Raw genomic sequence first — 13,939 nt, 5'->3', positions numbered from 1 at the left:
TCATGGTAGCGTAAGCGAAACGCGCCCACACTTAGACAGTTCTTTGTGCATCTGCTGCATAGGATCCTGCAAGAGAGTGATGGCCTTGTTATCATCAGTGGTCTTACGCTTCCACATTCTACTGCGTCTGAGAGTCCGCTCCAGATAGACTCTTGAAAGTTGTCTGTCTCATGCTCACTGCTTCACGCGCACTTGTTGATCGTGAGCCGTACACCACGCCTCACTCTGCTGTATAAATCGGCACTCTTCGCAGGCCCAGTGATAGCCCATACAAGTCAAGCGAATGCAGTGACTTAGCGAGGGGATTTACGAGCATGGGAACTAGCCCAGGCGGGGGACGCTTAAAATTGAGAGACTGTTCTTGTCCGATACAGACCGAACGAAAAGAGCTTCACCGGGACAGTGCACTGTCTCGACAACTGCTGGTTCCCCATGCCAGGGTATGCACAGTCCAAACGTCAAGCGAGATCTTCGACATGCGGTCATTACAGGACGGTCGATGGAAGAAAGTTCATGGATGGCGTGCCGTCCACCCCATCCATGTCAAGTCTCAACGTTCTCCTCTCCTCTGCCACCATTGTGTGTAATCCTTCAGACGTGCTGTCCGCGAAATCCCTCCGCGCCCTTCAGTAAGGGAGGCTAGATTAGGGGCGCATGATTGTTGATAGAGCGTCCGGTGTGCGCGGCGAAACGGAACTTTAGGTCCGGTTGGTCAGCTCCATCTGTGCGTGACCGGCATCGAGTGACCGTCATTGAAAGCATGGTCGTTAGTAGTAAGTCTAGTCTTGTCTGCAGTAGAATCTGCATGCTGCATGTCGTTGAAGTGACACTAGAGCGTCTCTCGGTCGACCATGATATAGTTCGCTAGTGATGTTATTCCCGAAAGGCTCCACGAATGCTTCCAGCGGCAAGCCGCTTGCGCTAAACAAACGGAGCATTCCGAAGCATAAATTCCAAATTCGGTTAGGCTGCCCTCGGCCATACCACTTCTAGCACCGACACAATGGACATTCTTTGACTTGAATGTATAAGCCTAAGCTCAGTGGGTACCTACGACGACGAGCGCAATGATCCCACAATGGCTGCGGCACCTCCTTATGCACTATATGTCTGTCCGTGCTCCAGCCTAAGCTCTACCACCCTAGCAGTCCATGCCAAACGCGCCTCTGCAGCGCCCGCGGATGCTCAAGCGGATGAAGACAGCACCTTCAATTCCCATGACCCTCGTGCGAACTACGCCCTGTATCCGCTTGATCACTTGCTCTTCTGTAACGAGTGCGACTGCATACGCTGTCCACGATGCTACACCGAAGAGATCCTCAACTGGTACTGTCCGTCATGCATGTTTGAGGTGCCGAGTAGTCAGGTGAAGAATGATGGCAACAGGTAGGGTGCGGCTACAATGTGTGGAGTCGAAGGCTTGGATATGTATCTGACCGGCTTCGTAGGTGTGCCAGGAACTGCTACGATTGCCCAATATGCACGTCCGCACTCACTGTAGCTGCATTGCCTCGGCCGTCAGAAACCCACCTGAACCCGAACGAGACGGAGCAAGGTAGGTACATATTGCAATGTGGCTACTGCGAGTGGTCTTCGCTAGACCAGACCATCGAATTCAGCAAGCCGACAAAGATCACGGAGCAGTTAGCCAAGAAACGGAAGGAGCAACGACGGAGGAAGCCAGAGGACAAAGCGGTGTCGACGGCACACGGCGCCGACCAGGTTGATGGGTACGAGAATCTTATGGCTTTTTACAAGGAACAGCTCGCTGAGTCTGGAGACGCGTCGAACACTTACTCCAGCAGCCCGTACAGTTCGCCGGCAAACTTGGCCAAGATCATGAGCTTGTACGGCGGCTTGTCGGTGAACGCACTGAAGAAAGCGCGCGAAAAGCCGCAGCCTATGCGCGAAGCTCGGACCGACAAGGAGGGCCTGCAAGTGCATAGCCTTGACAGTTCGGCAGTAGACGAGGAGACGGTGCGCAGACTACAAGCCGTGGACTGGCAGGACACACCGACTCATGAGCAACGCTTCTCTGGCCCATTGAATCACCAAGCCATCCAGACAAATGAACTCTGGCCTGTGGCCACGCCGCTACGTATACGGAAGGGCAAACGTTGCTCTGTCTGCCGGCAGTTCCTCTCGCGACCTGAACCCAAAATCCCGAACCTGCGCTACAAGATCCGTCTATTAGCATCCAACTACGTTCCACGCCTCCTTCTTCGTCCACTCAATGCTTCGTCTACGACACCAAACCCGGCTTTTCGGCTACGGCCGAACGAAGCCGAGATGTCGCCGCTCCAGCCTAATATCATGCAGCAATACTTGTTGACAGTACGCAACCCTATCTTCGAGACCGTTAAGATCACACTCGCGACTTCCAGTAGCACCCCAGGAAAGGTTTCGTCACGTGTCACCATCCTCTGTCCGTCTTTCACCGTGGGGCCTGCCGGCGACGTCTGGGATGAAGCACTTTCTTCAAGCACAACCTCCGTGGCTACTGATGATGGCGGCCGACAAGCGGCAATGGCGTCACTGACTGGCAAGTCAACTGACGAAGCGGACCGACAACCAGAAGCAGGCAAGATTTGGACCCGCTCACGCAACAGCACTTCCATAATCCTCGAGGTTGTGCCGGGCGCGCTGAAACCGCCACCATCAATCGTGCCGAAAAGTGACGACGAAATGTTGGCCGAAGAGCTGACCGAGGACAAAGACGTGCTTGAGATACCAATCTTTGTGCGAGCTCAGTGGGATGCTGTAGAGGACACTGATGCGTCTGCATCCGCCGGGCGGAAACACGAGAGGCGAGCCGCAGAAGGCGAGAAAGTGCGAAAGGAGCTCGCTTATTGGTGCGTCATCGGTGTCGGCCACATCGCAGATGGCTAAAGAAGTGTTCATCCCTTCGCCTTGCCGAAGATCTTCGAACCGATTGAAGAGACTTTCTTCACGTCGCGGAATGTCAGACTGATCCTGGTCCTGCGCTCACTGCGGCCGCCGCCCGTAGCGATGGCGCTCTTGTCACCCAGCAGCTTCCAGTTTGCCACAGTTTCTGTCCTAAGATCGACATCCTCCGTTACGTCCGCGATGCCGTGAAGAGTGTCTCTATACGCGGCTCCAGTAATCAGCAGTAGTGAGCGTGGCTCCTGAATAAAGCGATACGTCTTCGGCTCTGGGTTTGCGACTTCTCCGGAACCATTTGGTTCTGCACCCTCTCCGTGTCTTTTGTCGGTCACGCTCAGAACAGTCGTACCGCCAAGACTCACAGTCGCCGTGACGGGATGGTATGCCGGTCCGTCCTCGTGGGGCATGATCCCTTGGCCCGGCAGATACTCGTTGATGAGGCAGTGGTTGATGCCATGTGGAGCATCTGCAAACACACCAAGGTCATGTATTCGCCCAACAACCGGCTCTGTCAGCCACGCTGGTAACGGCGTGGAAGCAACCAGAGTATTCGTGGCCGTCAAGCGGGCGGGAAGGGCCTGCAGGCGTCTGTTTGAAAGGCTCACCCAGCGGGTTGGCGGTATACTCCTCATTATCGCAGCTTCTTCCTCACCGGTGATGAAGTTAGGAATGTAGTACATGGCAGATGGTGCATGTTCGATGCAATATCCTGACAGAATTCTGTTGGAAGACTCAATCATGACGTCCCGCTCAACAAGCTCATATAAACGCCTGTATCAAGAAGGGTTCACTTCACAAGCGGCGTCTGGGACAATGTCAGGTGACCCATGCGCATTCCGTTGCTTGCTGTAGACCTACCGTGGCATACATCCGAGACTCGCATGACGCGCAGTCAGGTGATAACGCGCAATAGGCGGGTTGAACCATGTAGGCGACGCACAGTCCGATGCCGGCGGAGCCACAGAGACCCGGACCGCTGGCCCGTCAAGTCGCTCATCCCTCGCAAGTCTACCATGTACTAAGGCGGACTTGTGATAGAATTGCGCAAGTGCAGCGGCAACCCGGGCCTTCGATGCGGACCCCGCGAGATGTTGGATTCGGTCGGATCTCTCTAAGCAGCCTCGGCAGATAAGTGTGATCTTGAAGGTTCTGTGCGGGCAATGCGGTCTGTCGCAACTGGGACTCAAAGACACCGCTTTTCTCGAAGCAGAACATTGAGAAACCATCTAGAAGGCCACTGCGAGACGGGCACTTCACAGGGTAATGCGCCAACATCTCTCATCCTAACGTGGGCGTCTGAGACCCTGCTGCCTTTACCCGCAATACCACAGTGAAGCACACTGCATCCATACCCTTCCCAGCTCAAGAAACTGGTTCCTCGGCTCCATCGCCCCGCAGTCTTCTTTAATGTCCAAGCTCACTACAGAGGCCTTATGCTGGACGATGCACCAGGGCCATGAAACGGCACAGATACTCTACTCCTGCATGATTATGCATTGGCGGGCTACGCTCACGAGGCATTCGCGATGCACCATTTGCGGGGGCGATCGTCATACTGTTATTGTTCACGCATAGCAGATCCCAATACAGCAGCAGCATGCATGCATGCGGAGGTGGAGAAGGCGGGACAGCCGCGAAAATGTGTCTCGGGCACAGTTCTACGAAAGGTGCTGCAATGAGCATACTCCCGCTGTAAAGCCCCCTTGCAAAGATCCTACCGTTCAGCGCTCTGACCGTCCATGATCGACAGGGAGGAGACTGTGTTTCGCAGACGGACAGCAAAGCAAGGTATATGTACGACCCGCTGGGTGCGAGGATGCTGGCGGCCTGAAATCTGGAGACCGCTGCGGGGATGACAGTACGCTAATGTCTTTCCAGCTTAGCCGCAGCGACCGTAGCGTCGTATGCACAAACGCACCTTCGCGCGACACGAGCTGGCGGAGTGACGTGCAACCGTACCTGCCAAATCCGCCATCTGCGTGACTCGCTAGAGGTCACGATGCGCAGGAACAAACCTTCACTGGGCACTAGCTGTGCGGGGAGAGCTTGCCAAGTGCATCGGTCCTGCCATCCATGTCATCGAGCATCTGTGGCTCGGGGGGCTTCCCAGAAAAGTTCTACCGCACCGGCGTGTTGCCCACACTGTAACCCAAATAACGTGAGTACAAATAAGCTCCATATTCTCCTTGCAGGGTGATTCTTCCGTCCCTCCAGCCGTCCCAGGAAGACGCCGGCGCAGCTCAAATAGCACCCTTCACCCAAGCAGTCCGCTTGCAACCCCGAGCAAGCACCTCTCTCTAGTCATGGTTTTCTTCAGAACTGCACTCCTGGCGGCGCTGCCTCTGGCGCTCGCCCAGGTCAACCCAGCAGGAACACCATTTCCCGAATCCTTCTACCCAAATGCTACTGATCCACTGACCGATGCGGGAGCAATGTCGAACCAGACTTCACCGCCCAAGTACCCTTCACCCTGGGGCACGGGTCTCGGCAACTGGTCCGAAGCGTACGCTCAAGCACGAGCTTTCGTGGCTCAGCTTACACTTACGGAGAAGGTCAATCTCACCACCGGTGTCGGTTGGGAGGGCGAGAAGTGCGTTGGCAACAACGGTGCTATTCCCCGCCTAGCCTTCAAGGCTATGTGTATGGAAGATTCTCCATTGGGTGTCCGTAACACCGACTTCAACTCTGCTTTCCCCGCCGGTGTAACGATCGCTGCTACATGGGACCGAGCTCTCTTCTACCAGCGTGGCTTTGGCATGGGCAGTGAGCACAGAGACAAGGGCGTGGACGTTCAACTCGGACCAGTGGTCGGCCCTATCGGCCGCTCTCCGGAAGGCGGCCGTAACTGGGAGGGTTTCTCGCCGGATCCGGTGCTGTCTGGTATTGGCGTGTTTGAGACTGTTCAAGGCATCCAGGCCGCAGGTGTCATGGCTTGCACGAAGCACTACATTGGAAACGAACAGGAGCATTTCCGTCAAGGCTCACCACCAGCCAGCCTCGGGGGGAACGCTATTAGCTCCAATATCGACGACATCACCATGCACGAGCTGTACTTGTGGCCGTTCGCCGACGCTATCCGCGCCGGCACGGCCAGCATTATGTGCTCGTACAACATGATCAACAACAGCTTTGCGTGCCAGAACTCGTACATTCAGAACTACCTCTTGAAGGATGAGCTTGGGTTCCAAGGCTTCATCATGAGCGATTGGTCGGCGCAGCACTCGGGTGTCAGCAGTGCTCTCGCAGGTCTTGATCAGACCATGCCAGGTGACGAGGGTTTCGACAGTGGTAACTCCTATTGGGGAGCGAACCTCACCATAGCTGTACTGAACGGCACAGTCCCACAATGGCGTCTTGACGACATGTGTGTCCGTATCATGGCGGCTTGGTACTACGTTGACCGCGAGAACAATCAAGTCCCTGACGCACCCAACTTCTCTGCATGGACGACGGACACCTTCGGCTACCAACATTTCTATGCGCGTGAGGCTTACACGCAGATCAACTGGCATGTAGACGTCCGCGACAACCACGCTCAAGAAATCCGAGCCCAGGCGGCTGCGGGCACTGTTGTACTCATGAACAAAGGCTCTCTCCCACTCACTGGGAAGGAAAAGTTGACCGCAGTCTTCGGCTCCGACGCTTCTGAGAATCAATATGGACCCAATGGCTGTCCTGACCGAGGCTGCGACATGGGAACGCTTGCCATGGGCTGGGGATCTGGCACTGCCAACTTCCCGTATCTCGTCACCCCACTCGAGGCGATCAAGGCACAAGTGCTCAGCAACGGCGGCGCCATCGAGGATGTGATTGATGACTATGCCTACGGGCAGATGACGGGCTTGGCTCGTCGGGTGACGCAAGTCGGAGGCGCATGCATTGCTTTTGGCAATGCAGACGCTGGCGAAGGTTACATCACCGTTGACAACAACGAGGGCGACCGCAACAACTTGACGGCGTGGCACAACTTTGACAGTCTTGTCGCCAACGTGACCAGCCAGTGCAACAACACTATCATCGTACTGCACACAGTTGGCCCTGTCCTGGTTGATGCCTGGTACCAGAACCCGAACGTCACGGCTATTGTCTGGGCTGGCATTCCCGGTCAGGAGTCTGGGAACTCCATCACCGACATTCTATACGGCAAGGTCAACCCAAGCGGCAAGACTCCGTTTACCTGGGGTAACTCTCGTGGTTCGTACGGCACCGACCTGCTGTACCAGCCCAACAACGGCAACCTCGCACCACAAGACAATTTCGAGGAAGGTGTATTCATCGACTACCGCTTCTTCGACAAGACCGGCGAGACTCCGATCTTCGAGTTTGGCCTCGGTCTGTCGTACACCACGTTCTCGTACTCTAACCTGCGCGTAACAGCAGTCGCTGCCCCAGCGTACACGGCTCCTGGTGGCAACACTGGTGCAGCGCCCACTTTCGGCACTGTAAGCAGCAACGCGGCGGACTACGTCTTCCCGGCGGGCTTCCACCAAGTACCGTATTACATTTACCCATTCCTCAACAGCACATCGCTTCGCGGTTCCAGCATGGATCCCCAGTACGCTATCAACTACACCTTCCCTGCCGGTGGGTATAACAGCAGTGCGCAGCCTTACCTTCCCGCCGGCGGTGCACCCGGAGGCAACCCACTCCTCTACAGTACGCTCTTCACCATCAGTGCCACCATCACGAATACCGGCAGGGTCGCGGGTGCCGAGGTGCCGCAGCTGTACCTCAGCTTGGGCGGACCAAATGACCCGAAGGTTGTACTAAGGAACTTCGACAAGCTCACAATTCAGCCGGGTGCGAGCGCTACCTTCACTGCGAACATAACCAGGAAGGATCTGAGCAACTGGAGCCCTGCTCTGCAAGACTGGTAAGTGCTACTGTGTCCTTACTACAGCTGGTTTTGTTCCATTGACACTCCTGTAGGTACATCAGCTGTTCCCCAAAGACTGCCTACGTTGGCAGCTCCAGCCGCAAGCTTCCACTCAGCGCTTCGCTTGACGTTAGCAGCTTCTGCTCGGGTAGCGGCACAGGGCCACTTGGGCCAAGCGGTAGCAGCAGCAGCTCTGGCATCCCCAGCACAACGTCGTCCCGTAGCTCCACCATGTCTACCTCCTATGCGAACTCTACGACCAGCCGGTCATCGACAAGCCCAAGCAGCTCTGCCAGTGGTGTCACCAGTAATAGCCCTCCGGTTTCTTCGACGACTCCTACTACCAGCGGCTCGCCGTCAGTCTCTTCGACCACCCCGGCTTCCAGCACCCGTCCTGCGTCTTCGACCACTCCAAGCGGAAGTGCTTCGCCGTCAGGCTCTTCCACCACGTCTGCCTCTGGCAGCACTGCCGCACCAGTGTCTGGATCACCAAGCAGCTCTCCATCCACCAGCCGCCCCACCACGACTGCCAGCGTCAGCCCTAGCAGTTCGTCCCCTGCAAGCGCCTCGCCCTCAAGCAGCCCGGCATCTCCGTCAGTCAGTGTCAGCCCTACCACCGGCCCCACTTCACCAAGTGCTTCGCCCTCCAGCACCGTCCCAGCGTCACCAAGCACCATGTCAACGACTGTGAGCGCCAGTGCGACCGTACCGTCTGGTTGGACCGTCACAGTGATCGACCAGGTCACAACCACGGTACCATGTGAGACCAACACCTGGGCCTACTCCTCGCACGGCTGGGCATAGCGCGCTCAGTCGACCGCGTCCGCCTTCTGCCTTGCTGCTACCGAACCTGGCCTCAACTCCTCATGCATGCCTAGTGCCTACTGTAATGTGTCAGTGCCAGCAGCGAACAATACGGCCGCGCTTGTCAGTCAAGTGAGAAAGAGCGTTGGAGCTGCATTGCGGATAAGGAGAACAGGCGGAAGGCAACGGCGGATATCGTTCGTCGATTAGGAACTAGTTGCGGTTGTCCTCTTTTTATGAGATTCTGGTTAACGACGGTATGAGATGATGCTGTATATACCTTGGCACATAATGATGCATTGAGCATGCAAATTCCTAGGGGTGTTGAACGAGTTTGTGTCACTCAAGCTCGAATGAACCGTCTTATTCGTAGTATCTACAGCTTGTCTGCGAGCACGAAGCCATAGTAGAGCATGGCAACCAAGCCAATTACATTGGCTAGCGATGAGGCACCGTGCAGCACACCGAAGGAGGAGTTCAGCCTTTGCATCTCCGGCGACTTCGGTCCCGGATCGTAGTACTTTTTGCCGTCTCTGGTTTCTGGAATATTGTCAGTCGCTCTTCTCCAGCATACTCATCGCATATGCTCGCGGTCCAGAAGCGTTCGATGAACGTGCCTTGATGCTTCCTCTCCTTCATCACTCGTGTAGTTGCGGGACCCAGCACAAGCAGGTTCAGCAAGCTGGTGCCGAACATTGTCACGATGGGAATCATGGCGACCCAAACATTATCACCTTCTAAGAGGCCTCTTGGTCCTGCATTCTGCCGCAGCGCAGCTCCTCCAATCCCAGCCAGCTGCTCACCCGGCCATGTCGCCGCCAAGACAAGAGGCAGTGCGGTCTGGAAAGTGAAGTAGGGTGGGAAGATAGCAGTCTGCAGCGTACTGAACTGCGGTCGCGGAAGCACCTTGAATGCTAGCGGGCCGTTGAGGAAGGTCTGGAAGATGTTGCTGCCGAGGAGAGTGCCGTAGGTGAGAATGTGGTAGGACTTGGGATCGGAGAGGGAGGCGAGAGAAGGCATGATGGCGTTGTTGCGGGCGAAGAGCGAGTGAGTGAGATGGGAAGAGATCCTCTGGAATACTTATTACCCTTCTGCCTTCATGTGAAGCAGTGGTTGAATGAACGGTGGAGCTAGTCCGAACAGAAACACCAACGCACGCGAGCGCAGAGCTCTTGATGTCATGCATTCGGCATGAGGCCAGTCAAGCCGAACCGCTCGCGAGGAAGGTCACGTGGTCTTATGCCGAGCACAGTTGAGAACATAACATGGACGCTTTATATGCGTTTGTCGTTTGGAAATCTGTGCGGACGACATGAGAGCTGACGACGCAAGGATCGCGAGTATGAGAGGGCCATTGATTCCTTCTGTCTGCGGCTCTGGGCCAGCTAACACATAAAGTACAGGTTACCACCAAGTAGGAAAGCATCAGTCAAGCACTCCTTTCCCATCCCAATGACAACACCATTGCCTTACTTTTACCCACCTGGATGATCGCCATCTGCCGTTCCGCAACGCCGATGCTTGTAGGATCACACGCTGTATTAAGTGAAGGTTGTCATCGTAAGCTAAGGAGAGCATAACTGTTGGTGTAAGGTAATTGTCTTGTAAGTTCATCTTCTGCATCTCAACATGTTTTTGTAGGTTTGTGTACTGGTGTGCTGTATGATTAGCGCTCCCGAGACATTTCGTCCGCGTAGCCGCCTCGGCGAGCCGCATCTCTCTGCGTCTCAGTCACCTGGCTTCGAACCCAAGTGTCAATCTCAGCGTGCCTGTCGAAGTTGTTGAGGACCGCACCGCTGCGCCAATTGCTGCTGGCTGAGCCACGGTGATTGAATGGGTCAAGGCCGGTGGAGGGACTTGGAGCCGGGCGGTACTGACGCGCGCGCTCGTTGCCTGCCTCTGCTGACGGCGGCTGCCCGAAATTGTTGGCGGCGGTGTATGACGAAGACGCGTTACCGTTGGAGCGAGGACGAGCGGTTCCGATGGGTTGCGGCGGACCTGCGTCTTGACGGCCAAGACCACGAGCCGCGGGGTTGACTGAGGAGCTGCTTGGGTTCCACGGGTATTGCGAGAAGGCGCTGTTCAGCGGAGAAGATGCGACGCCGGGGGTTGGAGAGTGAAAGCCGTTGAACGCGCTTTGCTGCCAATAATTTCCCATGAACGAGTTGGCGTGCTGCGACGCGCCGGCGGTGGTGGCCGGAGTTGGTGACAAGATGTTTGTCATGGCATTGGTGAGGTCATTAGCGTTCTGCTCACTGTTGCCGCTACGATCGTAGTAATAGGCATAATCAGTTTGCATACCGGTCGGTACGGTACCCGGCGGCATGGTTGGCATCGGGCTGGTCGCGTTCGACGCAGGATGGAACACGGCCGCAGTCGGAGTGAAGGCATTGCTGCCGGCTGCCTGCCCGTTGTTGGCTGATGGAAAGCTGTTCGCAATGCCGGGGATGCTTGGATAATTGGGATCATACGCGCCAATCTGGTATGGAGGAATGGCTCCGTATGGGTCAGGGTCGGGGCCATAAGCCATAGCGTAGGTGTTATCCATGGGGCCATTGTAGGCGACCACGGCACCGGGACCGATACCGCTTGGCGGCTGCCCCTGAGCGTGCTGCGAGAAGCTGGCTGGGTTGACAGCGCTCAGCCAAATGCGCGTCTTGTAGATGCGATAGAGCTCCGCGATGAGCGGCTTGAAGTCAATGTAGTGGTCGGCGTAATAGTAGAATATGATCTTCTGGAAGTCCCTGTTCACGCTTGTCAGTAAGGCAATATCGGTAAGAGGACTTCAGGGACGACGTACCACTGCCACTCGGCATCAAGAATCTCCATCTGGAGGTGAAGGTGGGCGACCTTCTGCTGGCACGTGCGCTTGGCCTTGGCCTCATTGCCCTCTTTCTCGGCGAGCATCTTGATCTCATGAGCGCTTGCAAGTCTCTTGATTGCTTTCGGCTTCAGGTTGGTGTAATTTTCCCGCGGCATGCCCTGCATCGCGGGAGGCGCGTTTGTGAATAGGCCTTGGGGAGCGCTATTTTCGCCATAGACGCGTGCGTTGGGGTTGTTCCGATTGGGATCGTTGTTGACGCTGAACATCATAAGCCACTTGTATTGCTCCTCTGCATACTTGCGCTTGTAGATGCGCGCTTCGTCTGGAGTCACGTTCGCGTGCTGAACCGTGCCAAGGTCTTGGCCGCGGTCTGCTTCGACGATGACCAGATCTCCGACGCGTATATTGAGTCCAGTGCCCTCGAGCAGGTGGAAAACGTCAACCCGTGCATTTTTGAAGCTTACGACGTAGAGTACTTTGCGTAGGCGGGGAGTGGCGGGGATGCCGTAGCCATTTTGATTGTTTCGGCGCAGTCCTTCATCTATGATGGTGTCGCCGGTGCCGACCACAAGAGACACGTCGACGAAAGGCACTCTATAGCTCGCTGGGATGTGGAAATTCATTCTCGTAGGGTCTTCGTTGTGTCGCATGTCTGTTTGTGTTTCCTGTTAGTGTGTGTTCGGTCAGAGAGATGGTAGATGTAACGCCTTTCTTTGAGGTCAGGCCGTGAGAGAATCGGAACGCGTTTTGTAGGGACTAAGAGCGTCTTGTGAGACGGAGCTAGGACCTATATAGGTCGCTCTTTCCGCAGCAGTGAAGAAAGTAGAGTGAAGTTTGCTCGGTGACGGAGCAGTGACATGGGGCTGGAGGGTAGGGCAGGGCAGGGCACAAACAAGCTTACCACGAACGAGTTCACGAGGAGGCTCCTTCTCAATTGCTGTTGGGTTGGCGCGGGAGTGTGCGCTGCTCTGTAGGACGGGATGACCGATCCGCAATGGCTGGTGCTTTGGCCGTGATGGCATGCAGCCCATTGTGTCCTCTTGGTCGAACGAGTTGCGCCTGGTGGGAATCTCGGCAAGAGAGTGGCGACGAGACTCGTTGATAGGCGCGATCCCGAATCCCAAGTTGCTCTCCCACTGTGTGCGGCGGTGCGGGGCGTCTGGTGCTTCTGATTAGCCCGCTGGTTCCTCCAGCAAGTCCCAGATGGAAGCTACAATGCAACTCACCAATTGTCAAATTAGCAAACGCCGCATCAAACCGATCGTCGTCCTTACTTCCCCGTAGACCAGCGGGAAACCCGTTGTGCTGTTCTTCTTCTTCACCATATAACGCATACAATCGATCGTAAGCCGCTGAATAGGTGGATGCCCTTTGTAGAGCCCCGAGGGGCGGATGAGACACCGTCTGAGCCAACGGCCCCCCCATTTCGGAGTCAGGCTCCGCATCCACCTCCTCCAGATTTGCCAGTAGGCTGGTAGGGAGCGCCGCGCCTTCGCCAGACCCTGGGCTCGCAAGCCTGCTCAAAGCTGGCTGCGACGCTTCCCTTTGGCCTTGAGAATGCGACAACGATCTGTGCACCTTTTGAGTCGGCTGCAACGGTATCGCAAACGGGAGGGAATCGGCCCCTTCGCTAACAGACGGCGAAGGCGTGTTGGCCGTCCTCAAGGAGCTCGGCGGATTGGACGCGCCCAGGCGAGCTTCCCGCGCCGCATTTCGCTGCGCGGCTTCCGACAGCTTGAAACTGCCGCGCTTCTGCGACGAGGTCGACCAGATATTGCCAGGTAGCCCAGGTACTCCATTTTCCTTTCTCGGAAGACTGCCAAAAGAGGTGGAGGAGGGCCAGGGCCGCTCGTCCTCGGAGGAGGCCACGGCATCCGACTCGGGCGTGCCGCCTCTACGTACACCCTTCGCACAGTATTAGCACCTGAACATCGACATCCTGACGGTACAAACTATACCACATGACTCACATTCATCATGAATACAGCAGAAAATTATAGGGCAAAGGACGCAATAATACTAGAGCGCAGTCAGCAATACCACCCTCAACAAGCGCGCAACATAGCAGAAACGGCACCAGCAATACAATAGTAGCCTCCTGAAGAGCTCTGTCAGAGCCGGCGGCCGCAAGCAAGGCGGGTATGAGACCAGTAGCAGCAAGCACTATGGGTGCGGCAAACAATGTTAGGTTCACAGGGCGCGAGACTCGTTGCCACGTTCGCACCGTATTACCAGAGCATGCAGCTGGATATAAGCTCATGACAACCGCCCATCTATGCTATGCACCTATACGGTGAAGCCTACAGTCGTCGACTCAAGCGCATGATCAAATCTCATGCTGCGGGCTGGCGTGAGTGCTATGCTCGAAGTCTTGTATTCCAACCTGCCGCAATGCTAGGGTGGCAATGAGCTCCTCAGGTCGCCACTCCGGACAAGGCTAAGCCAGCGAAGGACGACGACATTTTCACGAACTCCGCCATTCTGATGGCATTTGGACCGCTGCCACGCCAGACACGGAGTCTGGAAGCTTG

The 13,939-nt window shown here is 56.0% G+C and overlaps 6 protein-coding genes across 6 annotated transcripts; 3 read left to right on the top strand and 3 right to left on the bottom strand.

Annotated features, from left to right (window-relative positions):
• Window positions 1-160: 160 nt before the first annotated feature.
• BAUCODRAFT_29513 (uncharacterized protein) lies at window positions 161-850 on the top strand. The gene has a single exon (XM_007674110.1). The coding sequence runs from the start codon at window positions 433-435 to the stop codon at window positions 631-633; it is 201 nt and encodes a 66-aa protein (XP_007672300.1). The 5' UTR covers window positions 161-432; the 3' UTR covers window positions 634-850.
• Window positions 851-1,078: 228 nt separating this feature from the next.
• On the top strand, window positions 1,079-2,889 carry BAUCODRAFT_61838 (uncharacterized protein; the record flags this gene model as incomplete). The annotated part of the gene is made up of 2 exons (XM_007674109.1): window positions 1,079-1,386; window positions 1,449-2,889. The coding sequence occupies 2 exons, from the start codon at window positions 1,079-1,081 to the stop codon at window positions 2,887-2,889; spliced, it is 1,749 nt and encodes a 582-aa protein (XP_007672299.1).
• Window positions 2,890-2,893: 4 nt separating this feature from the next.
• Window positions 2,894-3,804, bottom strand: BAUCODRAFT_196023 (uncharacterized protein). The gene is made up of 2 exons (XM_007674108.1): window positions 3,763-3,804; window positions 2,894-3,709 (listed from the first exon to the last, which is right to left on the bottom strand). Exon 2 carries the CDS (start codon window positions 3,642-3,644, stop codon window positions 2,898-2,900), a length of 747 nt encoding a protein of 248 aa, XP_007672298.1. The 5' UTR covers window positions 3,645-3,709; window positions 3,763-3,804; the 3' UTR covers window positions 2,894-2,897.
• Window positions 3,805-4,774: 970 nt separating this feature from the next.
• Window positions 4,775-8,646, top strand: BAUCODRAFT_196669 (glycoside hydrolase family 3 protein). The gene is made up of 3 exons (XM_007674107.1): window positions 4,775-5,062; window positions 5,349-7,777; window positions 7,834-8,646. Exons 1-3 carry the CDS (start codon window positions 4,904-4,906, stop codon window positions 8,582-8,584), a joined length of 3,339 nt encoding a protein of 1,112 aa, XP_007672297.1. The 5' UTR covers window positions 4,775-4,903; the 3' UTR covers window positions 8,585-8,646.
• A 291-nt stretch (window positions 8,647-8,937) lies between these two features.
• Window positions 8,938-9,742, bottom strand: BAUCODRAFT_29508 (uncharacterized protein). The gene is made up of 2 exons (XM_007674106.1): window positions 9,202-9,742; window positions 8,938-9,124 (listed from the first exon to the last, which is right to left on the bottom strand). Exons 1-2 carry the CDS (start codon window positions 9,602-9,604, stop codon window positions 8,961-8,963), a joined length of 567 nt encoding a protein of 188 aa, XP_007672296.1. The 5' UTR covers window positions 9,605-9,742; the 3' UTR covers window positions 8,938-8,960.
• Window positions 9,743-9,927: 185 nt separating this feature from the next.
• Window positions 9,928-13,703, bottom strand: BAUCODRAFT_196344 (uncharacterized protein). The gene is made up of 6 exons (XM_007674105.1): window positions 13,486-13,703; window positions 13,379-13,427; window positions 12,635-13,313; window positions 12,310-12,567; window positions 11,385-12,060; window positions 9,928-11,328 (listed from the first exon to the last, which is right to left on the bottom strand). Exons 2-6 carry the CDS (start codon window positions 13,385-13,387, stop codon window positions 10,251-10,253), a joined length of 2,700 nt encoding a protein of 899 aa, XP_007672295.1. The 5' UTR covers window positions 13,388-13,427; window positions 13,486-13,703; the 3' UTR covers window positions 9,928-10,250.
• Between the last annotated feature and the right edge of the window lie 236 nt (window positions 13,704-13,939).

The sequence above is a fragment of the Baudoinia panamericana genome (assembly GCF_000338955.1).
Source record: "Baudoinia panamericana UAMH 10762 unplaced genomic scaffold BAUCOscaffold_1, whole genome shotgun sequence".
Taxonomy (NCBI): domain Eukaryota; kingdom Fungi; phylum Ascomycota; class Dothideomycetes; order Mycosphaerellales; family Teratosphaeriaceae; genus Baudoinia; species Baudoinia panamericana.
The sequence above is the reverse complement of the archived record's forward strand: the minus strand, read 5'-3'. Positions and strand labels throughout refer to the sequence as shown.

Coding starts and splice junctions, on each gene's coding strand:
- BAUCODRAFT_29513 (XM_007674110.1), top strand. CDS start 433: ATGCCAGGGTATGCACAGTCCAAACGTCAAGCGAGATCTTCGACATGC.
- BAUCODRAFT_196023 (XM_007674108.1), bottom strand. CDS start 3,644: ATGATTGAGTCTTCCAACAGAATTCTGTCAGGATATTGCATCGAACAT.
- BAUCODRAFT_196669 (XM_007674107.1), top strand. CDS start 4,904: ATGCGCAGGAACAAACCTTCACTGGGCACTAGCTGTGCGGGGAGAGCT. Junction 5,063..5,348: donor CACACTGTAACCCAAATAAC/GTGAGTACAAAT, acceptor ATGTCGAACCAG/ACTTCACCGCCCAAGTACCC. Junction 7,778..7,833: donor AGCCCTGCTCTGCAAGACTG/GTAAGTGCTACT, acceptor ACACTCCTGTAG/GTACATCAGCTGTTCCCCAA.
- BAUCODRAFT_29508 (XM_007674106.1), bottom strand. CDS start 9,604: ATGCCTTCTCTCGCCTCCCTCTCCGATCCCAAGTCCTACCACATTCTC. Junction 9,125..9,201: donor GAAGGAGAGGAAGCATCAAG/GCACGTTCATCG, acceptor ACAATATTCCAG/AAACCAGAGACGGCAAAAAG.
- BAUCODRAFT_196344 (XM_007674105.1), bottom strand. Junction 12,061..12,309: donor TCCTCGTGAACTCGTTCGTG/GTAAGCTTGTTT, acceptor AAACACAAACAG/ACATGCGACACAACGAAGAC. Junction 11,329..11,384: donor CTTGATGCCGAGTGGCAGTG/GTACGTCGTCCC, acceptor AAGCGTGAACAG/GGACTTCCAGAAGATCATAT.